This window comes from Pavona decussata, unplaced genomic scaffold (assembly GCF_977016875.1).
Source record: "Pavona decussata unplaced genomic scaffold, jaPavDecu1.1 SCAFFOLD_244, whole genome shotgun sequence".
NCBI classification, from domain to species: domain Eukaryota; kingdom Metazoa; phylum Cnidaria; class Anthozoa; order Scleractinia; family Agariciidae; genus Pavona; species Pavona decussata.
Genome location: NW_028145649.1, coordinates 1,561,912 through 1,586,030, shown reverse-complemented (window position 1 = coordinate 1,586,030; position 24,119 = coordinate 1,561,912). Strand labels below are relative to the sequence as shown.

General features: G+C 38.3%; 3 protein-coding genes and 1 pseudogene across 7 annotated transcripts; 1 reads left to right on the top strand and 3 right to left on the bottom strand.

The window, feature by feature from the left end:
* Positions 1-604: 604 nt before the first annotated feature.
* Positions 605-2,254, bottom strand: LOC146457355 (uncharacterized; annotated as a pseudogene). The gene is made up of 2 exons (XR_014858507.1): positions 1,964-2,254; positions 605-883 (listed from the first exon to the last, which is right to left on the bottom strand). The product of XR_014858507.1 is annotated as an uncharacterized LOC146457355 (transcript).
* Positions 2,255-2,668: 414 nt separating this feature from the next.
* LOC146457354 (protein RD3-like) lies at positions 2,669-6,873 on the bottom strand. Of its 2 annotated transcripts, none has more exons than XM_085092158.1 (2): positions 6,229-6,873; positions 2,669-2,820 (listed from the first exon to the last, which is right to left on the bottom strand). In XM_085092158.1, the coding sequence occupies exons 1-2, from the start codon at positions 6,756-6,758 to the stop codon at positions 2,772-2,774; spliced, it is 579 nt and encodes a 192-aa protein (XP_084948284.1). In that variant the 5' UTR covers positions 6,759-6,873; the 3' UTR covers positions 2,669-2,771. The 2 variants fall into 2 exon arrangements, with proteins under 2 accessions (XP_084948284.1, XP_084948285.1); XM_085092159.1 differs by having other exon boundaries at positions 2,674-2,820; positions 6,218-6,873.
* A 653-nt stretch (positions 6,874-7,526) lies between these two features.
* LOC146457353 (uncharacterized) lies at positions 7,527-17,003 on the bottom strand. 3 transcript variants are annotated; one of them, XR_014858495.1, is made up of 11 exons: positions 16,633-17,003; positions 15,088-15,256; positions 13,829-13,986; positions 13,369-13,417; positions 12,981-13,089; positions 12,802-12,884; positions 11,549-12,227; positions 10,341-10,544; positions 9,110-9,609; positions 8,339-8,430; positions 7,527-7,994 (listed from the first exon to the last, which is right to left on the bottom strand). XR_014858495.1 is itself a non-coding variant. In XM_085092052.1 (11 exons), the coding sequence occupies exons 2-11, from the start codon at positions 15,157-15,159 to the stop codon at positions 7,909-7,911; spliced, it is 2,019 nt and encodes a 672-aa protein (XP_084948178.1). In that variant the 5' UTR covers positions 15,160-15,165; positions 16,633-17,003; the 3' UTR covers positions 7,529-7,908. The 3 variants fall into 3 exon arrangements, 2 of the variants coding, with proteins under 2 accessions (XP_084948178.1, XP_084948177.1); XM_085092052.1 differs by having other exon boundaries at positions 7,529-7,994; positions 8,339-8,417; positions 15,088-15,165; XM_085092051.1 differs by having other exon boundaries at positions 7,531-7,994; positions 8,339-8,417; positions 16,633-17,002.
* Positions 17,004-18,759: 1,756 nt separating this feature from the next.
* On the top strand, positions 18,760-23,569 carry LOC146457352 (uncharacterized). The gene is made up of 4 exons (XM_085092140.1): positions 18,760-18,916; positions 19,029-19,142; positions 20,621-20,707; positions 22,557-23,569. The coding sequence occupies exons 1-4, from the start codon at positions 18,884-18,886 to the stop codon at positions 23,007-23,009; spliced, it is 687 nt and encodes a 228-aa protein (XP_084948266.1). The 5' UTR covers positions 18,760-18,883; the 3' UTR covers positions 23,010-23,569.
* The last annotated feature ends 550 nt before the right edge of the window (positions 23,570-24,119 follow it).

Sequence of the window (24,119 nt, the reverse complement as noted above, 5' to 3'; positions counted from 1 at the left end):
CTTTTTTGCTGATTAGATCCTCCACTGCAGGATCTGAGTACTTTATTTTGTCACGGTGGTCCTTGCAAACACAGTTAATTACTGGGTTTTTTTTTTTTTTTTTTTTACTAAAGGATGAGCTATTTTATTTTTGAGGGAAAGATAAGGTTATGCATTTTCTCTGTCTGAATTTTTTCCCGAGACCAACAGTTTCTACGAATAACACCTTGCTTTAGCCAGAGTGTGAAAAAATTGTCCTTTCTTTGTTGAGGTGTTAGAACAAGACATTAATGGATATGTTTGAAATGGTTCAAATTATCCATCAAGTTGTTTTATTAAGTCCATTGTTTATCCCAATCTAGGGGTGTGGAACTTCCACTGAATGTCGTGGGTAGACTCCACCCCCCCCCCCCCCCCCCACCTCCCTGCTCCCTGCACCTTTCTTGCTGCTTTTATTCAAGAGGAGATGATTAGTTTGTTAAATATGTGGTATTTATTTAAGAGAGACAGCATTTGGTACGTCCAAGACCCGAAAAACCATACCCTTTGGCGCCGCACATACCTATATAGCCCATATAAGGGAGTACTTCCCCCCTGGGGTCCAAGAGATACTGACCACTCAATAAAAGTTGACATCTCTCAACAACAACTACACACAGTATGGTTTAATAATTAAATTGTCATCCTAAACTTGTGTACATCAACATTCTACAGGGATAATAAAATAAATAAGCAACTCGTGAGATGTTGTATCAGTACATTGAGGCCCACTGAGTACTGTTCAAGCCTTTGATTACAAGGCACCAGCATCCTGTAACATCGGTTTGAGTTTCCCTCCATCATGGAGCTTCAATGTGTCATCTGCTCCTCCAACAAACTTACCCCCAATGAACACTCTTGGGACCTAGAAATATATTGAATGTTGTTTTAGACTTTTAAAGAACATGATAAGCAAAATTCATTGGCAAAATTGGACAATAGTTGTTTTATTAATTGATTGATTGATTGATTGATTTATAATTTTTATTTATTTATTTACTTATTTATTATTATTATTATTATTATTATTATTATTATTGTTATTATTATTATTATTAGATTTTAGGATGAGAACAAATTTCTCAGTTTCTTTTTTCTTTATCTTTTCTTTTCTTAATTTTCGCAATTTTAGCTGGACCGTATTTTACTTCCAAATATATATTTTAGTGATGATGCATGAATTGTAAATAGGTTTTTAATAGTTTTAATAGTTTTAACTTGTAAATATCGATTTTGCTCCGAGTATTTCAATAAAGTTTAATAATTATTTAAAAAAAATTATTATTATTATTATTATTATTATTATTAACTAAAATTCACTCAGCTGAGATCTTTCCTGCAATAATTACGGGACGTATTCAATAGAAATTTGCATTTGGACGTTTTAAAGCTCACAATGAGTTTGGTTTAAAAAAAAATTAAGCACATGCAAGAAGAAAAAATTGCGCACGATCGATCAAAAGCATCAGTTAATAGCGACTGAACTTCAAAAAGCTAATGCATTTCGCTTCAGTTGGCAGAAACTGAGTGATTAGCCTTCAGTACATGCCTAATTAAGACTCACTGAACGTTCGCCGATCGCGATGTAAGGCAAGATTGCATTTTTTTAATCCCCACGCTTATTACAATGAATCAGGCGTTTTACGCGGATATTCCTTACAAAATGTGTCACGAATAGCATTTTTAATCAACTGAACTACATACTCCATGCTGTTTTATCGATGTTCTTGAATACATAAGTCATTCATTCATGATTTAACGATTTGGAGCCTCTGGACAGCCTTAAAATAAAACGACTCGGGAAAGTAAATCTGGAAGAAGAACTGCAAGCTGTATTGCAGTCTTCCATTCTTCCAACTCTGAGTGCCACGTAGAGAGTCTATGAAATTGAGACCCTAAAACAATGTCTTACGAAAACTAAGTGAATTTCTCACACAAAACCTACCGATCGAGCCCCAGTGACTTTCAGTAGGGCGTCTTGAATGGCGTCCCCATCATCTCGCTCGTCCAACTCGATCACGGTGAAATCGCTCAAACCCTCGTCTTTCAATGCCGCCTTGGCAGAATGGGCAGTAGCTCTTAGAGAACACAATAACCTTGTTTGAACTCACTTGCAACTGAACAAATTCTTCTGCCATTTTGGATTAGGCGAAGGAGTGCAATGCTTGATCTTCGATTCGAGCGAACGGCGTGCAAACCCCTTTTATTTGTTGGGCCTAAATTAGCATAGCGTGACCGACGCAAAACAGGAAATATAAGTGTCATGGAGCAGTCATGCCTACTAATTTTTTTTCCTAACGTGTACCAGTAGATTGCAAATTTAGAGCAAAAAACACATAAAGCTCACTCTTACTTCTTCACCTTTAAATTCTCTGAGAATTTCTGGCTTAATGTGGGAACCTTGCGTGCGTCGCCGTCAACCAAAACTGCTGTGTCAGCGTTACAGGCTTGTTTCAAACAAAAGGTCACGCGAACTTAACTCGTTGCTAGTCACGCGAACCACAAGGGATGCATTTATATCATAGTAGCCAAAGATTACTAAGGGTTTTTTTTTTTTCATATCGGCTTTGTTTGAAAAACTGTGCGTCATGATTTGTAAGGGAAAATGCCCAAGATTATAACTCACGTACCAAAACAAATCATTTTTATTGAAATGTTTACAGTTCTTGATATTTACATATTTCATTCATTCTTCACCAATAGTTTATCTTCTCATTCGTCTTTCATGCGAAATGCGAACAAATACGAATAATTTACACGATTACTATCAATGCTTCCATCCTGTCTTTGTCTTGAAGGTCGCTGCAATTTAAATATAGAAATAGTTGAGCTAGACATGGTCCTTCGGTGACGCACTTTACCAGTTTTCTATCAGATCCAAGGACAGTATACCTGCTAGTATTAACCTTTTGGTATTCTTTGACAAATGCTGTAATATGATTGGAGACGCTTCTCATAAGGTGTGGCAAGTAGTGAATAAGGTGCTTGACTAGCGTATAGGTTCAACTCTATAAAACAACAATGTAGTGTAGTAAAATTTATCATTTGTTGAAAAAAGAATAATCAAGTTTTTATTCTTAAATGCGTTCGATTGACCCCATTCCGGAATAAGAATACATACAATGATTACTAAAAAATCTCCCATAAGAGGTTTCTGAGTTAATGGAGTACAACATTTCTCTTAAACTATCGTATGACATTGAAAGTTTGTAGGAATGTCTTGGCAAATTTACTTTAAAGAAAATCTAACAATTGCTCCGCTTATTCTTACTCCGGAATTAGATAAGTCGGACGCAACCTAAGAGTGTTCACTCTTTTGAGCTGTTCCCTCATCAACCATTACACAACAGAAATCTTGAGTTCCTATACTCGTGGACGGGCATATCTTGAACTTGTAGGGTTGAAAGGCCTAACAGAAAATCCTTACGCTGAAATTTTTTCCGTAAATTGACCTATCAATCCGGTATAGGAAAAATCTTCCTATCCCCACCCCTGACACACCAGGGGGTTCCATACAAAATGGTATAAGGGTCCTTCCTCTACCACCTCAGAGAAAACAAATAGGCCAGTTTACAGTTGTGTGCTAAGTGACCTGGCCCTGGATTGTAAGCGAGGCTGGGGTTGACCTTGTTTTGATACAAACCGCCTTGCTTTTCATATGTATCACCCTGTTCTTATGCTAACTAGTTTGCATTTACACATGATGGTAGTGAGGTTTTTATCAAAACAAGGTCAACCCCAGCCTTGCTTACCATCCAAGGCTAGGTCGTTAAGCAGACAACTGTAAAATAGCCTATTCTGCAGGAGGGTTAAGAAAGGGTCGACACTTTGAATGAGTTAAAGGTTCATGGTACACAACTGGCAAACTCTGATAATGCACTTTGCCAACAAGTTTTAATTTGTTTCAATTTGTTGGGTCTCTATAAAAGTGGATGTTTTATAGAGAGCCACATAACCTTGATAAAATCATCCTTTTATCCATAGCTCTGTATGACATATTCTGTTCCCCTTTACTTTTTATTCTCGGAAGAGGAGGGGTGGGAAACTAGGTACCACTTCCTCCTTCCCCTCCCTAATCTGGCAAGTGGCAACCACTTTGCCTTCGTAAGTAGCACAAAGCCATGAAAGTTTGGAAACATTTCCTTGAAAATTAAAAGTATGTATCTACAGAAACTTCATTGTTTGCAAATATCAGCTGACTCACAGAATGGTCAACAATTCAAATGAAGCCCTGAGAATGGACTGACTTGAAACGATCAGTAAAATGACATAAAATGGCCAGCGGTTAACAAAAGAAATATTTATTTGCCAGCAGTTAAATAATAAATTAATGTTATAAATAATCACATTGTTGTAGACATCTTAAATAGTTGTTACATTAAGTAAAAATATGGGTTCACTAATCAGTTTCCTTTGATTGAATATTTTAGGAGAAATGTGTCTTAACTTAGTAGGGACCTGTTGTAAACTCAAGCAAATTAAAAAAAATTCACAGAGAATTCAATAATTTTTACAAAATAATGTATGGTGGCAGTGGTAACCCACCGGCTATTTTCATTTCTTTGTAAAAATTGAAAGTTTCAACTTCTAAATTTCTCTCCTTCTGGTGCAGATCTCTAATAATTATTGTATGAAACTTCACATTCTAGGTGAACTCATCTTCAGCTGATTAATGTATTCATGGACTTATGTTTTAATTTAATGCCACATTTACTGTGAAGAATTGTGCTTTAACCTGCATTGCAGGCCTTAAAAGCAGGAAGGGAGAAGGGGAATCAGATGCACACACAAAGCCAGTGTCCATCTGATTATCTTCCTCCCTTTCGCAGCTTTCTAGCACCAGCTGACAAGCAACTTATTATGCCTTTGGTTTCCACAGGTAAAGCCTCAGGGTCACACTAGCAACACATTAATTACATAAGGGCAAAGTCATGCAAATGCAAAATATAAATTTATGTTGATGTTTTATGTCTCGAATTTGAACAGCATAACACAATGACATAAGCATAACGACATAAAGAAAAAAACACGATCTTTTCTTTATGTTGTTATGTCATTAAATGTCTATGGTGTGAACCAGGCTTAAGCAAAAAAATTGAGTTGAACTTGTTTTAATGAAAAAGCATTGGTTGGCATGCTCAAACCAGCTGAGCAAAGATATGCTCCCAGCTGATCTATTTGCCCTGTTAATATAATGAAGACCCTGATATATTAACTCATGTCAACCATACATCCAATAATTATTTTCATACCAACTACAGTATGTAACTAATATAACACTATATACTTACGAGTTATCTTTTAACAATGTATGGGGAATACATTTTGAGGCACTGAAAACATACATCCATAATACAAACTACAGTATATGTAACTAACACTATATAGTAATAAATTTATCATTTAGTTAAATAATGTATGGGAAATATATTTTGGGGCACTGAAAACATACATACATACAATACAAACTACAGTATGTGTAACTAACACTACATACTTACAAATTTATTATTTATTTAAATAATGTCAGGGAAATATATTTTGGGGCACTGAAAACATTAATGCATAATACAAACTACAGTATGTGTAACTAACACTATATACTTATAAATTTATAATTTAGTTAAATAATGTATGGGAAATATCTTTTGGGGCAATAAAAACATACATGTACAATACAAACTACAGCAGAGGCTTTGATTTAGACGTGACGAGCATACTTCATATGAGATGAGCTGAATCAAATGCATAAATTGTTACAAATCCGCAATTTTTTTTTCAGTGGCAGAATGCTTCAGTGAATTAATTTCAGGTGAATAATTAAAGTTGGGCGTCTGAATTAATTCAGCCGGGATTAATTAATTTGGGTACCTTGATGTAATGATAAATTAAAGTGCTGTCTGTATTCATGATAACAGTATCACGGGTATATGCTCAAGTTCTCAATGATCAAACAAGACGGATCGCGTTCTTGTCAATTGATGTAATAATAATTCACTGTATAGTACTGAAGACTTCCTTTCGCTTGTACGTCAGACACAGGAAAAATTTGCATGTATGATAAACTGGCCCCGTACGTGATGAACTGACATAGATAACGAGAGCGATTGTCTATTTGTAAACCAAAATTGAAAACCGAAGCTATTCCACAATTATACAGGCAAGTTTAGCTCCCTTGAACGGGGAAAGTCAGACATACTTTTCACTCGCCTTGTTCGAGGAACATCTTCAAGTTCAATGTCGGCAACAGGATATACTCTGCCTGATGACTGACTTGTTAACGTTCTGAGTTGAGACATGCTCCTAGTTATCCATCTAAGTGTTGATTCAGTTTCCTCGCTTTTATTTGAGCGCTCTAGCAGGTTTTTCTCGATTATACATCGCATAACTTGGGGTAATTCTTTGGTGTCACGCGGTATGCCTTGAACAGCGTCCCTAAACTCGGAGATCACATTTCCGCTGTCTTGAGGTCGTACTTTCGAAGCTAATTGCTCAAGGACCAGACGTTCCATTTGGGGAATTTCAAAGGACTTTGGCGGTGTAGAAATTAGCCAGGAATAGTCCGCCTCGTTTGCCATCCTCTTTTTTTCGCGTTCGACCTCGCGATTGATCCTTTCAACATCCTTGATTTGTGACTCAAGCTCCTCCATCAACGCTTCGCAAACAACATCGCTTTCTGCCTTCGCCGGAGGTGAATCTCTGGCTTTCAATTTAAGCCCAAGGCTAGTTAAGGAGACCATCGATCAGTCGGACCAAGCTTTGTTCGATGGCTAAAAAGCCAACGATCCTTTCAAAGTTTTAAGATTGCCTCACTAGCGTCCGGCCGGATCGAGTTTATACAAATTTGTTACTTATCGACGTCATTCGTCATGTCGTCAAAACATCTGATCGCGTGCTCTGATTGGTCCATTCTTAAAATTAGCTCCCAGTGTGCGCGCGCTTGCATTCGCGAAAATTGACCACTTTCGGCGGGTGACTCGGCCGGCAAAATAAAATATAATTTTTTGTGATCTTTATACAAAAACCAAGGAACTACAAAGCTTATAACCTGATTTGAGTACCAGACCTTATTCCACACACACGTTACAAAGCTTACGGTCCGAGGATTTCTGAAAATTGGTCTATAAAATTTTCGTGGGTCCTTTTGATGGAACTGACTACAGTACCAGACTTATTTGTAATTTACGGTCCGAAAAATCAGGATAGAGTGAATTAACTTCCGGATGACCCAAAATGTTCCTCTTGATTACTGATCGCGGGTGACGAACCAAATTAAAAAGCATGGGAACATAAAAGGGAACAGGATATTCTTGGAATACTCGTCACCTCAGCATCAAAAAAGAAAGAAAGAAAGAAAGAAAGAAAGAAAGAAAGAAAGAAAGAAAGAAAGAAAGAAAGAAAGAAAGAAAGAAAGAAAGAAAGAAAGAAAGAAAGAAAGAAAGAAAGAAAGAAAGAAAGAAAGAAAGAAATATCAACTCTTAGCTCATCGAGTAATAAACTATATGCGTGTTACCCTATAACGTTATTATAATGCCCCGGAAATAACATTGAAGTAAGTTGGAATCCTTGGGCGATGTCACGCAACTTTTTTCTTGTCTGGGCAGATGTGTCGTCTACCTCTCGTAATCTCTGTTTCGAGCAAAGATCGACACACAGTCAAGCATTCTATTTAGATGAACTTCTTTATTGGTAATTTTTCTACTTCAAAGTTGAAGAAATTCGATTCACTGAAAATTGAAACTTAAGGTGTACATAGGTATGGATTCATTAATTTTTAGTTTTATACATTAAAAATATATATATATAATAGAATTGATTCATTTTCACTTTTCCAATAATGCATAAATAAAAACTTATAAATCTGTATATTGCAAGGAATCATTCTCTTAATCAAAGCACTTTCGCAGCTCTTTTTCTTTGTGCATGTTTCCGAATGCTCTCAGTGATCTGCTGAATATTTGTATCATCCTCAAGACCTGGAAGGCAAATCAAATCAAATTATCATTTGCTAATTTATCATCATAGGATAAGGAGGGGGGATTTTTCTAAAGAAACTGGGGTGCTGAGTTGGTGGGGAGTACGAACGTTTGTATCATCAGTTGATAATTATAACTAAAGGTAAATTGTCCATAGTAAAGAGATTCGAGTGCTCACTCTCTAATCTCTTAACTTTAAGGTGGCCAATTTACCTTTAGTTACCAACTGCGTTGATAAACCAAACATTCGTAGCTTAACATTATATTCGTTTGTTTATGCTAGTATGATTTTCAGTCATTTCAAGATCTTTATTTCTCTATACGTTCAGGAATTCAAGACCTACCGTCGAAGAGCTCCGACGCATCAAAAGACAGCTTCCTTTTTGCTGCGATCATATTTCGTTTAAAAGACGTCTTGGATTTCTGAAAGAAAACACTAAGAAAATATTAAAATTGTGAACTGAACGAATACATTACGTTTCGTCTCTCGAATGAACAAATAAATGAGTGAATGGATGAATGAAAGAACGAATGAACGAACTAACTTAATTGGTGATAAATTGGCGGATAAATGAAAGAATGACTGACTGACTGACTGACTGACTGACTGACTGAATGAATGAATGAATGAATGAATGAATGAATGAATGAATGAATGAATGAATGAATGAATGAATGAATGAATGAATGAATGAATGAATGAATGAATGAATGAATGAATGAATGAATGAATGAATGAATGAATGAATAAGCTTAAATCTTGCAGAGGGAAAGATTTTGGGAACTAGGTCCCACATACAGACACCGGGGACCTCACAAAAGTTACAATAACAAATCCCAAACAAAATGGGCTGTACATAAGTGAACTCAAAGTTTATAAATCGTTTCCAGATACTTATTATCAACACCCCTTGTTAAGTGCCGTTGAACACTCAAGAGAATTAGGAGACACAATTGCTCAAGAAAGGAGGAGAAAGAGATAGATGTCCAGTTAAACTTACAACAGATGACCAATGAGAAATCGATATTTAGTCTTAGAGACAATTAACCCAAGAGGCTGGAGAAGTCTTATCACTGAATCACCGACTTGAGGCGCTTTCAAACAAACTCATTACCTGGAAAACACTTTGTGCAACTTTAGATCTCGGTATCCCATTTTCCAGTCGGGATTTAACTGGTCGGTTGGGTGTGCTGGTGCCACCATTACACCCATGAGCTATGCCATCCCTGCTATTGGTTTCTTTGCATTTGAATGCGGTGATTGCTTTTTCGAGTGGGAGACCAGGAAGGCCATCTTCCTTAGCAGAAGCAAACTTCTTAGACAAGTATCCCTTAGTGGTGGTTTTGTTTCGTTGTTGGCCTTGGCTAATCAGATTACTCGATTGCGCTGTTTTCTTTGTAGCTTTCTCTTTGTTTGCACCATTCACGCATGTGTTTGTCATTGACCTCGTCATGGGCGGTTTGTTTACAGGGGACTTAGGTGCCACCTTTAAAGACGCTGGTTTGGATTTCAAGACATCACAGCCTTCTTCCTCTGGAGAAGAGGTCAGGTCAAAGACGAAAATATCAAAAGGATCTTCCTTTCGAACCTTCTTCGCACATGAAGGTGCAGAAGCTGTAAGACAATAAAATGCAAAATGAGAAAGATGTATTATTGTGTGAATTACACAGACATACCAGGAAAAAGGAAATCCGAGTGCTCCTATCAGGAGTCGAACCTAAGACCTTCTGATTACCAGTTCGGATGCTCTACCACTGAGTTACAGGAGACTCGTGGGACCTAAGGCCATTAAACTAGGTTCATTAATAAAATACGTCATTCACATTCATTAATTCATACCATCACATTTATTCCAAAATCAGCCAAATGTTATCGTACGAGACAACCCATATTTTAAAATGTAGTCGTCTCAGAGATAGTCTTCGGAAAGTAGAGGTGAGAAATATCCAGCCGGCAAAGAAAACCCTTTGGCACTGTGATCACAACACTCCTTAATTAACATACCATTAAGTGTAGGGTTTGATCTCTAAGGCACACCGCTCAAATATGGACTTATTCTTCTGGTTCTATACAGTGTCTGTTTATTTTAGCTCGTTCATTTTCAAACTTGCAGGCATGTGTTCATCTGTATGAAATTCTTGAAAGATTGTGTGTAGGTATGTAATACGATGGTAAACATGCCACGTGCACGTATGTCTAATTTTCTGGTTTTCCAGTCCTGTAAGCTAAATTGGGCCAGGCCCGGGAAATGCGCGCTCATTGGTTCGGTCGTGTAGTCAGAGAAGATCATTGTTCTCGGGCATCGATTCAGTAGATCATTTAACACTGAAATAAATAGCTTTTACCTTTTGCCTTTTCTTCTTCAGATTCTCTCTTGACGCGGATCTGTGGATGAACAGCAGCTATGGGGGACTGTTTTGGCCAGATAGCCTTTGTCAAAGAAGGTACACGAACTCCTGGAGAAGTGAACTGAGCTTTATTTGTCTCCTGTGTGTTTGCATCGTTATCAGGAACAAACACAACTTCTTTCTCTGGTCTCGGAGCAATGCCTGAAACACGTGAACATAAGACACGATTCTACCATACTTATATTATTAGGGAATACTTCCCACAAAGGATCACGAGAGATCATATACCCCCTAATCAAATCTTCTTGCGGTCTGCCCAATGCTCATTCCAGGGGATCAGAGACGACTGACAAGCCTGTAGCCCTCAGATTCAGAATGGAATTGGAATTTAGCTAGAAAATGTTGGTTTTTGAGGACAGGGGAAACGAGAGTTCGTCTCGGAGCAAGGACGAGAACCATCAACAAACTCAACCAGCATATCGACGCCGAGCCCGGGAAATCGAACCCCGGTGACATTGGCGGGAGACGAGTTCTCTCGTCAGCAAGTAATGTTGGTTTTGAGGAGAGGGGAAACGAGAGTACCCGAAGAAAAACGTCTCGGAGCAAGGATGAGAACCAACAACAAACTCAACCCGCATATGGTGCCGATCCCCGGGAATCGAACCCCAGTGACATTGGCGGGAGACGAGTTCTCTCACCATAACAGTGTCACCGTTACTAAACAAAGTTGATTTACCAAGAAAATATTGAGGCCTCCACTAGAGGCAATCGGTAAAATTAGGAGAAAACTAAGACAAGGACCCCTCTTGTGATTTCACTTATAGATCCGCCTTCATCACTTAGGATCCGAGCTAAAAATCGGTTGGTGATGAAAGAAAAGGTACCTTTGTTACTCTGACTTTGAACATGTAATAAATGGAACAACATGACCAGTTGCAAAAGTAAGACGGTTCCAGCTTCAACTTTTTTTCCCATTAAAACCATGCCCAGCGTTTTCTAAATTTTGACTACCTATATGTTGACGTGCAATGCAAAGTGGTTTCATGGGCGTTATTACGGAGTGTTACATAAGGATCGAGTATAACATGACACACAGCACCAATTTGAAAAAAATAATAACAATCAATAATTCATGTACAATGGTCATCAACTTTATACGTGGTTACTGACGTCCGAGGCATCGTAATAAGAAAAGTGTTTCTTACCTTTTGACCCGATATCCACAGACTCGGTCATGTTCCCTTGCTGTTGACAACGAGGTTGCTTGTCATCATCATCTGAAAGAGTGCGCATTGGAGCAATCGCAGCGGTGGGATGAACGGCATTTTGTTGATTTGGAGCAAACCCCATGTTAGCTTGGTGTTGAATGAGGGTCATACAAGGAACAACGGCATCGTCCTGTGTTGAGTGTGGCTGTAAGCGGTGGTTCAAGGCAGTTTTAGCTTGTGTATGGTTTGCAGCTCCTTGCACGTTGGCGTTCAAGACCTCTGCTGTTGCATTTTGGACATAAGAGTGCGGAGGCACAGGCTGTATCTGATTATGCATGTGATGCAACCTTGTAGATCTAGATACTTCAGCACTGTCCCATGCAAGCTGAGACTGATAGCCCATTCTTGGCGGTCCCTGAGGAAGACGCATCTCGTTGTAGTTTTGAAAACTCTCAGAAGCTTGGTCGTAGGTGACATTTTGGGCAGTGGAAAGTTTATTAGAGGGAAGAGTGACTTGTCTGTTGCTGATCTCATCTAGTTTCTGCAGCAGCTTGTCTTCTCTTTCCATGAATTTTTCATGTTTTTCCATGGATTTCAATTCTCGTGCACGACAATCCTCCAGCTGAGCTTGGAGCATCTTAATTTGTGATTCTTTTTCAAATATCTTTTCATTTTGCTGCGGAGAAAATTGGAAACAAAATTAGTGTTATTAGTTTAAAAGATCACTTCAAAGTTACAGCAACCACGGCAAGATAAGATTTAGACAGTCAGCGCATTCGCATATTGCGGCTAATTCGAACTTCCGAAAAAAAATATTTCTCACAGCCTCATTACTTTTGATTGATTTTAACGAGATAATTTAAGACAAAGCTGACCAATTTACCATTTTGTTTTTAACAGCCTGCGTGCTAGGATAAAACAGTTGAGTAGCACATGTGCAGTTCATTCTTGACTGATCTTCTTGGCTCAAAGGCTTCTTTCTCAGAGCGGGTAATTCAACTAAAATATTCATATGATCAGTTGTATACTTTTCTCTCCTTCAGTTTTGACTCTACGAGTAAAGCAGTCTTTAAATGCACGTCCTTTTTGTTACACAGCCACAAGCTTCTTGGAACTAAAAGCTAAAACTATCAGTAGTGCTTGCTGCGCTAATTGAATGATCATGAAATGTCGGAATTACACCGCCCTTCTTCCCATTCAAAAACACTACACCGAGTTGCAACTCACTTGAATTACTCGTCCGGAGTTACCTTAGATATGACTTCTTTTAACTCTTCGTTTTCCTTAAGATCCTTCCTTAGGCATCCAAAACTTTCCAACAAGTCGTCTTTCACTGCAAATAGATAAACCCACTTTGAATTATCAACTAAATCCGTGATCAAGAGAATCGAAAAGAAAACAAAAGGATATACTATAGAGGGTTCCTTACATTTCTTTATAAGATCAGCTGACTGGCTTGCAGCTGTAGCAACTTCTTCTGCTTTGGTGGCAAGTGTGGTATCAATACTATCCTTGAAAGAATCCATTGCCGTTTTCACCTATCACCAATAAAAAACAGTTTCAAAGCACGTTTTAAATTATGTATAGCTCTATGCCTCGCTGTGGTCGCTGATGCTAAAAAGTAATAATTTCATGAAACTAATTTAATTGGCAAAATAATTGAAGTAATATTTTTGTTCTTTGAATGCATTTCACGTCATGTAAGCTAATCATTAAGGTACACGTGCAAGTTTTTCGTGTCATTTTTCAGTTTTATTTCATATTCTAGGTAAAAGATGATATTTATATCCTGTATCATTTTGTCAGCTGAAACGTACCTCTTTTGTATAGTCTTTCAGTAGAGATATAAAGCTATCAAGCACATCCCTGTAAGACAAATATAAACAAAAACGTACGTAAAACCTCCAGAACGGTTTCAGTTTGCGGAAGAGGAAAATATATTAATACCAAGATGTTCATCACAAGAGCGGATCCAGTGTGTTATGACGAGAAAGTGACGAGCAAGCTATGTTACAGGGGGAGGGCGTGGAGAGCTGGCTCTTTCCTGCCCTTTCTCACTTCCTTCATTCCTAAGAGAGCTTTTTCCCAAGCTAAAAGAATTTATTAATAATAATGGATGTTATTGTATCTAATGTGTGAGTTTATGTATTAGCCCTCTCTTCATTAATCACTCTCCTCCCTTATATCTGCCATGAATCATTTGAGTGGCGTAGCATGTAGTAAAATTAATGTTTCCGTCTTCAAGAACAGAAACATCATGATTGCATTTAAACCTACCTGTCATCTCTCTCTACCGTCTTTTTCTTCTGAATTTCAATCAGTTCTTTGTAACTGGTTGTCTGAGGCTGCTGTTTCTTCTGAGGCTGGCGTTCAGATTCAGATGAAAACAGTGGAGGCTTCGTCATGTACTTCATGTAATATTTTACTGGTTCGTCCTGATATAACGAAGTTAAAACAAGTTAAAATTATCCATGCTGCTCCAGCCAGTGGCATCACATGCTTATCTCTTGAGTAGCCAAATCTCCCAGGAGCAAAAATTAAACCGTGTACTTAATCTATAAACCTATACTTAACCTATTCTAAATACCTGTACTTAATCTATAATTTAACCAATTAAAAACTGTATTAAAACATAACGAAGACGTTCCTTCATGTGTTTTAATACCTATGGCTGTCATGCTACAGAGAAAGACTTCTTCTTTCTCCGATCTGACACACAAATAACTTTGTAGGTGGGGGAGTGGGTAGAGACAGAGTGGGACTCTCCCTCAAGTTGCTAACGTGTAGCAAGTGGCGAGAAAAAGATGCTAGAAGAGTCAATTGGTGAAAATTGTTTTTAAAATTTGTTATTCCTTCTTATTTTTCCCCGTTCAGTTAATTTAAAGACAAGGGCAAGTATTTCTCTTTATTAATTAGCACAACTTATTTATAAATATAAAATCGATATACCACACATAAGTTTTTGAGCATCTCCTTCATGATCATTTCTAAGGTTCATTAAACAGTAAAAAAAAAAAAATTCTTTATACACAGCGTAAATATTTTTATATAACTGAGAGATGTTGAGGAGGTAATTATTCCATCCAAGCTGGCCTGCAACAATTAAAATTAATAAATCAACTTTGTTTAACGAAGGTGAGACTTAACAGTCTGACGGCTGACAAATCTGTGGCCCTCGGATTCCAGATCGATATGGAATTTGGAAATGTTAGCTTTTGTGGAAGGAGGAAAACCGAAGAAACCGGAGAAAAACCTTCGGAGCAAGGACGAGAACCAACAACAAACTCAACCCACATATGACGTCGAGTTCGGCAATCGAACCTGGGCCACATTGGTGGGAGGCAAGTGCTCTCACCACTGTGCCATCCCTGCTCCCCAAGTGTACCAATATGAAACACTTGTGAAAAGAGGAAAGAAAACAATGTAAAAAGGAGGATCTAGCATTAACTAAAACTATTTAAGGGATGACTGATATTTCCAATTTCTTGTTTCGTTTTCACATATATGCATGCTATTCTAACTATGTTTCACAATACCTCAGGTACTTGTTGTGAATTAGCCTGTTGCGACCAAACATCAAAGGAGCTAAAACCTTTCAGCTGGCTCATCCTTGACTGAGAAAACAGATCAGACGAGCTGTTTTGTGAGCCTTGTGAACATGAAGCGCCTGCTTGACTTAGCTGCTCGCTGTCCCACATTTCGCGGCTGCGTGAAAAAAAAATCAGTAGAAATACAAGAAAACAGTCATTACGTAAGATACATGACATCCTCTCTTAGCCCTTTTTAAAAGAGCTTCGATTTCTGTGATATGAACGGAACGTAGCAGATGCTAGTCCATTGTAGTGTTACTTTAAAAGTCTTAAAAAATTTGTCAAGTTTTCTCAGTATGGCTGGAGAAAAGCAACGACGTCGACTATAAAATACTGCGTCCTTTTGCTTCTGCACAAACGTTCTGCGCATGTCAGGATGGCTGGAGAAACTCTTGTGCCTACTAATAATAATTAAAATATTTTTGCGCAGCTTATGACTCTGCGGGAAATAAAGATTTTAGCAAGTGTTATTGAAATCCAGAAAGAAAATTGGGACGCATCTTTTAGAGATAATTAAGCTTTAATTTGGAAAAATATCCTTAACTGTTTAGTATCTTAAAGCTATTTAAAAAATTAATATGGCCGGTCAATTAAGCTTATCTCTAAACAATGCCTGGATTCCCCCAATCAGTTTCTTTTTCGATTCCAATAGCCCTTGCTACTATCTGCTTTTCCCACATAGTCATGAACTGCGCAAAAATCAGTACCTACATATTAGACCATATTAGGAGGTACCGGGTTTAAAATATCTTACTTTAGTCGGATAACACTGTGAAACTATAGGTTTTCCTTAAAAAATAATATTTGCTGGTGGATATTTCTGCATGGTAGACTAGTTGTTTGTCAGCATAAATGCGACGCAGTTTTCAAGGAAGGATTTGGCTCGTATTCAGAGTAACTGAGGAACCCATTAGAGGTTTCCGGATTAAACTTACTCTTATAAACAACTGCCTTTTTAACTATTTTCCGGCGATAAAATTGCTATTTGAAAACTTCTTTTTAGCAAATTAAGCTTATTACAAAACTTCTTGTTGTGCACCCAGCTGATAATCTCAAATCAATCCCACCGGAAAAGCAAAACCTTTGACTCAGTTACCAGTTCATCAACACGGTATTGTCGCATAAAATGATCAGTACATTTTTAGAAACATCGTTTTGCTGGGTTGTAGACTCCAGTCAAATTATTGACCGGAGCTTGCTTTTACCATTTTCTTCTCTCTTTTTTTTTTCAAGTGAAGGAATTGAGTCATGTTACGGTGAAAATGTGTTGGGAAAAACTACTGATTTTTTTAAAAATAATGGTAATTTAACATTATCAAGTTTAACGTAAAGTAGCAAAACTGAATAAAACCCTTCCTCTTCTTCTCCGGTAGATTTCCGATTTTGTTGGGTTTTCAGGAGAAGATAAACTGGCTGGTATATAAGCTTACAATTACAATTCTGTCGTACAGGCCAGCAAAATTTCAAATAATTATAACTCATGGCACTTACCAAGGATTTGAATTGTATAATTCACGAGCAGGAAAAACGTTCTGCATTTGAAGAAAAAGTTTGGAGACTTTGGATGTGATGGTGGCCGTCCTCAACAAGAGGCTGCAAGCGCGACAAAATGTCAACAGTCCACGGCAAAATGCTCACCGCTTTTTAGGATGTTAGTGAAGCTATACTCTTTTTGTAATTTGCTTGTCCTTCGATGGCTAAGATGAAAAGAAATATGCACCACAATGAAAATATATGGAAAAATGTTATATTGCCTTTCGTTCGTTGCTAAATTCTGGAAAATAAAGGTTTTGACAGCCGCATCGGCTGCAGCGAGTTTCCCGCCTTTTTCGATTAGCCCGTGCGCGCTACACACGGTACACGCGCGCGCGTCGCGCAAAGAAAGGAAGTCAGAAAGAATATAGCAGGCGCCAGTGGGTACAAATAAAGCTGTTCAAAATTCCTGAAAGTTCTTATTCGTTCTCTAAAACATTGTATAAGGGAGTCAAAAGTGCTCTGCTACTATTTAAGAGCTATACACTTCTTGTTGTGCACCCTTCGAGACGCGCGTGTTCTAAAAATCGAGACTGATAAATGAAATCGCGTGTTTCGTGACTTAGGCCTGGAAAGCGGAAAACAAAGGGTCGTCGAGGAATGAACGCATTGTGACGCAGTTGGGAGTTAGTAAAAACAATATTCAGCTGAAATTTTTGTTTTCTGTAATGATATGATATATCTTTTGAAGGAGTGGATTGTTTTGTTTGGCGCGCGCGAAGTGTTCATAAATTATCTGGCGCGCGCTGAATTCAATTGGTTGATTTACCAAGGGACTGTTAATTATCACCAATAATTTCAACCTCGTTCCCAGGGTCTCTCTTCTTCCCGCCCCAGCGAGAGAGAGAGAGACCCTGGGTGAACCTGGTCACGTGACAGCACACGACAAACTTCTCCCCAGTCGGGGTATACTCGCTCAATTATTTTATTCGCAAGAGTCGATCAGAGATTTTCAAGCGGGTGCGATTTTAAGCAAGCAAAATGCGAGAGATTTGGCGCAGTTTCATACCGTCTGCAAAAATCGTATATTAAGTACAATCTAAGGAATTTCAAACGGTCAATGAAGCAGAGGTTGATCATAAACTCTACACTAGTTGGAACTGATTCCATGAATTGTGCCAGAAAAAGCATTTATTCGAGCTTAAACTGCGGTAATAAGTAAGTCTTACATCTTTTGCTCTATAAGATGAAATGTAGTTCATAAAAAATTCTTTCAGTAACAGCATTATTAATGATTCATCACTCAAGAAAATACAAATACATTCTTCTTGTTCAGTATTCTGTTTATTTACATGTAATTCGCGAAGCACAACATTGAATATATATTTGGTCACCGATTTCCTGTGAATAAATACATTGTTTTCGATCACAATCAGCGCTCTGAGCTCAATATTTTTCGTTTAACTACGTCTTAAAGTCCATAGGGAATAAACTAAGATGAAAAGTACCTTTGAATTATATTCACACGCGGCTTGCTTCAGTCCGTTGGTATTTCTGAGCACTTCGCCCGCTCACATTCTATTGCCGAAAATTCTTGGTGTTCCATTCGACAATACTAAAATTGATCTTCTTTCCCATTTCACCCCATTTGGAGCTCTGTTAAAAGGCGTAAAGCCAGCGATACTTCTGTTCTAATCACCATGCCTGTTTAGGTTTTGACTCAAGCATCCCCCATCGTCTGTCGGTTTCCCTCTGGCGTCCCGAAACGACTGTTCTTAAAATAATTCTTTTGGATTAACAACACTCTACCTGAGTGGAAGAAACGTGAACCTCTTCCAGGTCTCAAGTGAGTGTGCGATGTAGAAATGCTTGGTTGTAAAATCGCTTGTTGTCGTAAAGTTCGTGGCTGTCTTCTCCGTCCTTCTGAGAAAGCAACAACTGCATACTTTACTACCCCTCCCTAAAGGCTAATTGTGTCAAGCACCCAGATTTTGGGTGCCACGTGACCAGCTTCACCCAGGGTCTCTCTCTCTCTCTCGCTGGGGCGGGAAGAAGAGAGACCCTGGGAACGAGGTTGCAATAATTTCACCAATAACATTATGACGTTTTATGCAAATGACCAATTACAACCGTACCGTGTGGGTTCCGTGGTAACGAACACAACAAGTTGATCACCGCTTCGCTATGAGGAACAGCTATGGCGAATGATTCTGAAACTTGAAACTCGAGAAGGGATTTTCAGTTGTTCTGTTACCAAAGGAACTTAAATATGACAAGCACATATAACATTCGGGGCACCTGGGTGAGTTTTGAGACGAACAAATTGTGTTTGAGACCAAAAATTTGTGCTTAATTGTAGGTCTTCGCCGACTGATGAATCATGACAGTGCTAAAGAACACTTTGAATTCTCTAGTTTCCTACAGGTTTCCATGGACACTTTAGAAGCAAAGCGCGTTCAGAATTTACAATTCCTTATCGACACAGAGCGAAGCCGTGTCCTCCGCAGAAATTTCTCAATAATGCAGCGGTAGGTATATCAAGTTTAACAATTCGATAACTTGATAACAGCTGGTAATTGATCAGTGTAAACAAACTGGAAGCGATGACTACAAAGTTCGCTACATCACAGAATGTTAACTGCATGCATTTGGAAAAGATTGTTTTCAGGGATCTAAGGTACATCACTTCAAAAACTGGTGCAGTCAGTATCTAGGTATGCTATAATAGCTTGTCGACAGCGCCTCAGTGAGATGGCTCGCTAAACTTAATTAAAACGAAAAGCGGAAGTGTAAATGTTGTTAAAAAGTATACTTAAGTCTAAAGAACTTCATTTTGGCTCAAAATTAGTCTTCCCGTGGTCTTCGTCTCTGTATCCAAAATCAAAATATTGAACGGAAACAAAAATAGAAAATATCAGAATTTTTATCGCTGTGTAAACGACTGATTAGCGAACATCATCAATTAAAAGTATATTTAATTTTTTTTCGAACTTTAGTTCACCAGTCTAAAAAAAATTGTATGTTCATGTTCATGTTCTGTCCAAAACAGTCGGCACGATCTGATATTGATTGAAAAAAAAAAAGAATCAAAATAAGAATAAGCATTATGATGACAAACCAAAAATTAATAAAATAAAAATTCAATAATGTATATTTAGCTTCAAATTCATTAGGTATATGTAGCTGATTGATTTTTTTTCCTTTCATGGTCAAAGAAAGTTAAAAAAAATTATAACTAATACCTTCAGCAAAGTTAACAGCCCATTACAGGCCCATAAGAACTCACTGCCCCTAAAGGCTACATCTCACTTGATGCTGACATACCAGCGATAAAGCCTGGAAAACTGCTCCATTATATGACCTGTCTTAGAAGATTTTGGCAATAAAAATATTTATTTGTTTCGTTTTTGTAAGTAGTAAGTAAAATCTGTGCCAAAATTGATTTAATTCCAGTGTTTAACAGGGTCAACTCTCTTTAAAGCAAGTCTATCTGTCTGCCTTATTGGGTGGGGTATATGCCTCTGATAGTCTCTAGCTTAGAAGTCTCTTTCACAGCCGTTGTTTGGGCTCATCATGCAAAGCGTTCCCTTGGTACGGTGGGGGAGGAAGTGATGACGGCTGTGAAGGTCAGACAACTGCCTTAGAGATCAGGTCCAGGGGTCCGCTTCTGGAAGATCCCGAAAACTTAACGGGCCTGTATAAGTGTCTTTGGTGATAAATGTTTCTCAACAGAAGTCAATTATTATTAGCTTTGAATACTAAATTTTAAAATGTTTATAATTCTATGAAAAGATTGCCCAAGTACCAATTGCCTGTAGTTGGCAAAAAAGCATCTAAAAATATACTTATCGGGCCAGGTAAGTTATCAGGAATTTTGAGAAATGGGCCCCTCACTGGACAGCTTACAGCTTACAGTGATGTTTGCTTGAGAAAGTCATCTCTACTGGCATGGCTTGATATCTCTTTTTTGTTTGCACTAAGTTTAAAGATTTTTTTTATTTTACAGGAGAGATCCAACAGGCATCTTTTCTCCAGGCATGACAACAGAAATGCTCACAGTGATATGGGAGATCTTGAAACATATTTTGGAATGGTAGGTTGTTTTTCATTCATGTTTACTCAACATATGTTGTGGTTCAATTTTTTTTCCTTGGTCCAATTTTTTGTTTTCCTTTGTTTTGGCATGGGCACTGTATGATGTAACCAAGGATACAATTGAGCTACAACATACTGTCTTGTAAAATGCAGGAGAGTCATCTTATTAAGGCCAGTAGTTATACACATGCAATTTATTTTATGCACCTTAAAGCCCCGTCTACATGAGCAATTTTTATGTGGCAATTTTTATTTGCCCGTGTAGATGATGAGAAATGACCAATTTTTATGTGACAACTGCATAATTTTGCTGAAAAGCTGGCGTGTTAGTTTTTATGTGGCAAATAAAAATTGCCACATAAAAAAACTGTTCGTGTCGACGAGATGGCACATAAATTGTGACAATTTTTTCAACGTCATCTGTAGAACCCAGTCCCTACAGTCCCTAACATTTGCGCATCCAGCATGGCGGCATCTTGCTTTTTGCCTTTCCATGGACATCTCCGCTGTGCAAATTATTACTGACGCAAATTAACAACAAATATTTGTCAAGCCATCTACTGTACACAGGCAAATGAAAATTGCCACATACAGCCGCATAAAAATTGCTCGTGTAGACGGGGCTTAACTGCAATTTTTTCTTGTGGAAACATTGCGACTTCAAATTGCACATGTAAACCAGCTCTGATTTCACTGCAATTTCCCAGTGCAACATTGCTTTATGTTTTCCAAGAAACTCTGGAAGTTTGTATCAAGTTTCAAACATGTTGGAAACATCTTGCGATATTGCTGTGACAATTAAGTCGTGCTGAAATTGCCTCTGGTTTTGCACTGAGTTCATTTGAAACTGCACTTAAAAAGTGTGGCAAAAATTGCACATGTACACAGGCCTTTAGTTGGGGGAGGATAGGGAGGTGGGATTGGAACAAGGACGAATGGACGTTGGATTTTTTTACCTCTACTGCAAATTATATGGGTCCGTTTAACAGAACACAAAGAAACAAGACAAATCAAATTCAGCTAGCAAGAGTCAGCATTGCTAGATAAGCAATAAAAGTGAGGTTTGAATCTCATTGTCATCTCTTACTGAATTGACTAAAGGGATAGTTATGCAATAAAGACACCTTTGCGGTTGAGGAAAGGGGGTGCAGGCAGAGAACACCATATTTTTTGTGGTTTGGTGGGTCCTGTTCGAGTATAGTAAGAGGAAATAAGATCACTGCTAACTGAATTGGGCCTGATCGCAGGTTCAGTGGAAACTTTTTCAGGAGATGGAAAGAGGACAAAACGTACTGCAAAATCACAAAGCAGAAAGGAGTGCACTCTGGTTTTTTTTATAAGAATTAACATCTAATTTTGGAGCTGAGAGTCAGCTGAGGCTGAATGTTCTTACATTTTTTTGCGATTTGAGGCTGAAAACGTTCTTAAGATGTTTTTAAATTACATGGTGTACACTACATGTATTTCAGTAAATCAATGACGACGTGACCAGGAGATTAAACCTATCAAAGTGCATTGCCTGCTGAGATATGGTATCAAGAGCTGCTGATTATGACAAACCGAGATGTGTTTCACCATTGTCAATGTTATACAAAACATGCTCTTAAGTATTTTGGTTAATTTACATTTGTTACCTTGATTTTATATAAAGTTTAGCAAAATAAAAACGTTTTTAATCGACTCTCAGCCTGAGGAATGTTCTTAATACCTTCTTAAAATTTTGGTTAATCTCAGCCTCGATTTTCGTATAAAAAAGGTTCTTATGAAAAAAACAGAGTGTATTTTGCCACGAAGGTGTGGTTGAAACGGTTAAGAAGATTTAACTTCCATTTTCTTTTATGTTTCAGGGAATGGGCAAACGTAAATATCTCCATCCTGGTGAATCACAACACACAAAAAGCACCCGAGATATAATAACGTGGCGAGGAAATGAATGTCCGAACCCTACATCCACTTATCGTTCAGATTATCCGTCATCTTCAAGAACAACATGTCTTTTTAACGAGACCGAACCGATCCACGTGAGGTCAAATCTGGGACTGAGGCGAAGACAGTTTCGGGCAGCTTCGGCTCCTCCGTCGCAACGTCGGACAGCTCCGTTACTTGCTTGGAATGAACCCGACGAGGCGCAACACGGGAAGCCGGGGGTTGGACTTCGGCAACCGATTCGTAACCAGGGTTCAAGCTGCGCTTCTGAGACACCTTTCGCACACACGGCTCCGGCTGCTTTACGATCGCAGACTGCACCTAGTCAAAGTTATACGGTATCAGAGACCATTGTCCCTCTCAACACCACGTGACTAAGAGCTATTTTGTGTTGTTGCTGTATCCAAAAGGCGCTTTTCTTGTCTATGACATTGATATGACAATTATTTTTAATTTACTCCAAGGCTTATTCGCTTCGTTGTTTTGTTGCCCCATTACAGATCACGTGACGGTAATCTAGGGATAGTCTCTTGTAGAATTGGTCAATTTATTCACGCTGGTTTGCATTTTAAGAAGAGAACTACAAAAGCAGTAGCATTTCCGAGACGTGTCGTTTGATACTGGGTAGAAATGAAAAGAACTTGTACAAAATTGAATTAATGTCAACAGAGAAAGTAACGGTTGCCTCCATGCAAGTGTTCTGATAGTGAAGGATAGGAAAACAGTGAAGCTGCGACTGTTTTACTTGTTAAGCTGAAGAATCAGCTAAATACAAAACAAATTAAATTTCTCTAACACGAAACATTCAATGTAAATAGTTTATTTAGAAAGAGTCATCCAGTCATCTGAAGAGTGTAACCTATTGCAACGACATGAACTGGATCATTGCAAATTCCACTTGAAAAATAAAATATACATGTATTGGTTCAAAAGCCTTCAAATTGTACCACGCCAGATTCGAAAAACTTTAGAAGTGGCCAAAAAAAAAACAGTCGTGAAAACGAACTCCCCATCTAATGCAGTGGCACCGGACCCCAAGGAAAAGTTACAAAAAACACGCTGACAAAATTGCACTAGAAAACCCTTGTAAAGCAAAACTTGAACGAAAAAAAAATAGCAAACAAGGAGACTGACTGACAGAATGACTAGAATCCCCCGCCAAACAGCTAAATAGTCCCAAGGTATCCCATGACAACACGCGACCCTCCACATCATGCCGTCAAAATATTCATTGCTTAAGTTGCGTAGTAACTGCGAGGATCTTTCTTCTATTTGATCTTTCATCCGCAATTCAAAATATATGTTTCGTATATTTACATTTATTATTCATCCGTCACGGGTATATTACGAACCCACAATACGACCAGCTCCCAGTTGACTTGATAGCTCAGTCGGTAGCGCATTGCACCGGCATCGCAGAGGTCATGGGTTCGAATCCCGTTCAAGCCTGAAGTTTTTTCAGGCTTTCTTTTCGCAACCTGCGA

What these genes read in the sequence shown, in the direction of transcription:
- LOC146457354 (XM_085092158.1), bottom strand. Translation starts at nt 6,758, where the DNA reads ATGGTCTCCTTAACTAGCCTTGGGCTTAAATTGAAAGCCAGAGATTCA. An exon ending in GAAGATGTTCCTCGAACAAG is followed by an intron (nt 2,821 to 6,228) that starts GCGAGTGAAAAG and finishes TTTAAATTGCAG; the next exon opens with CGACCTTCAAGACAAAGACA.
- LOC146457353 (XM_085092051.1), bottom strand. Translation starts at nt 16,679, where the DNA reads ATGCAGAACGTTTTTCCTGCTCGTGAATTATACAATTCAAATCCTTG. An exon ending in AGCTGATCTTATAAAGAAAT is followed by an intron (nt 12,885 to 12,980) that starts GTAAGGAACCCT and finishes ATCTATTTGCAG; the next exon opens with TGAAAGACGACTTGTTGGAA. An exon ending in TGCGTCGGAGCTCTTCGACG is followed by an intron (nt 7,995 to 8,338) that starts GTAGGTCTTGAA and finishes TTTGCCTTCCAG; the next exon opens with GTCTTGAGGATGATACAAAT.
- LOC146457352 (XM_085092140.1), top strand. Translation starts at nt 18,884, where the DNA reads ATGACAAGCACATATAACATTCGGGGCACCTGG. An exon ending in ATAACATTCGGGGCACCTGG is followed by an intron (nt 18,917 to 19,028) that starts GTGAGTTTTGAG and finishes TGAATTCTCTAG; the next exon opens with TTTCCTACAGGTTTCCATGG. An exon ending in AATTTCTCAATAATGCAGCG is followed by an intron (nt 19,143 to 20,620) that starts GTAGGTATATCA and finishes TTTATTTTACAG; the next exon opens with GAGAGATCCAACAGGCATCT.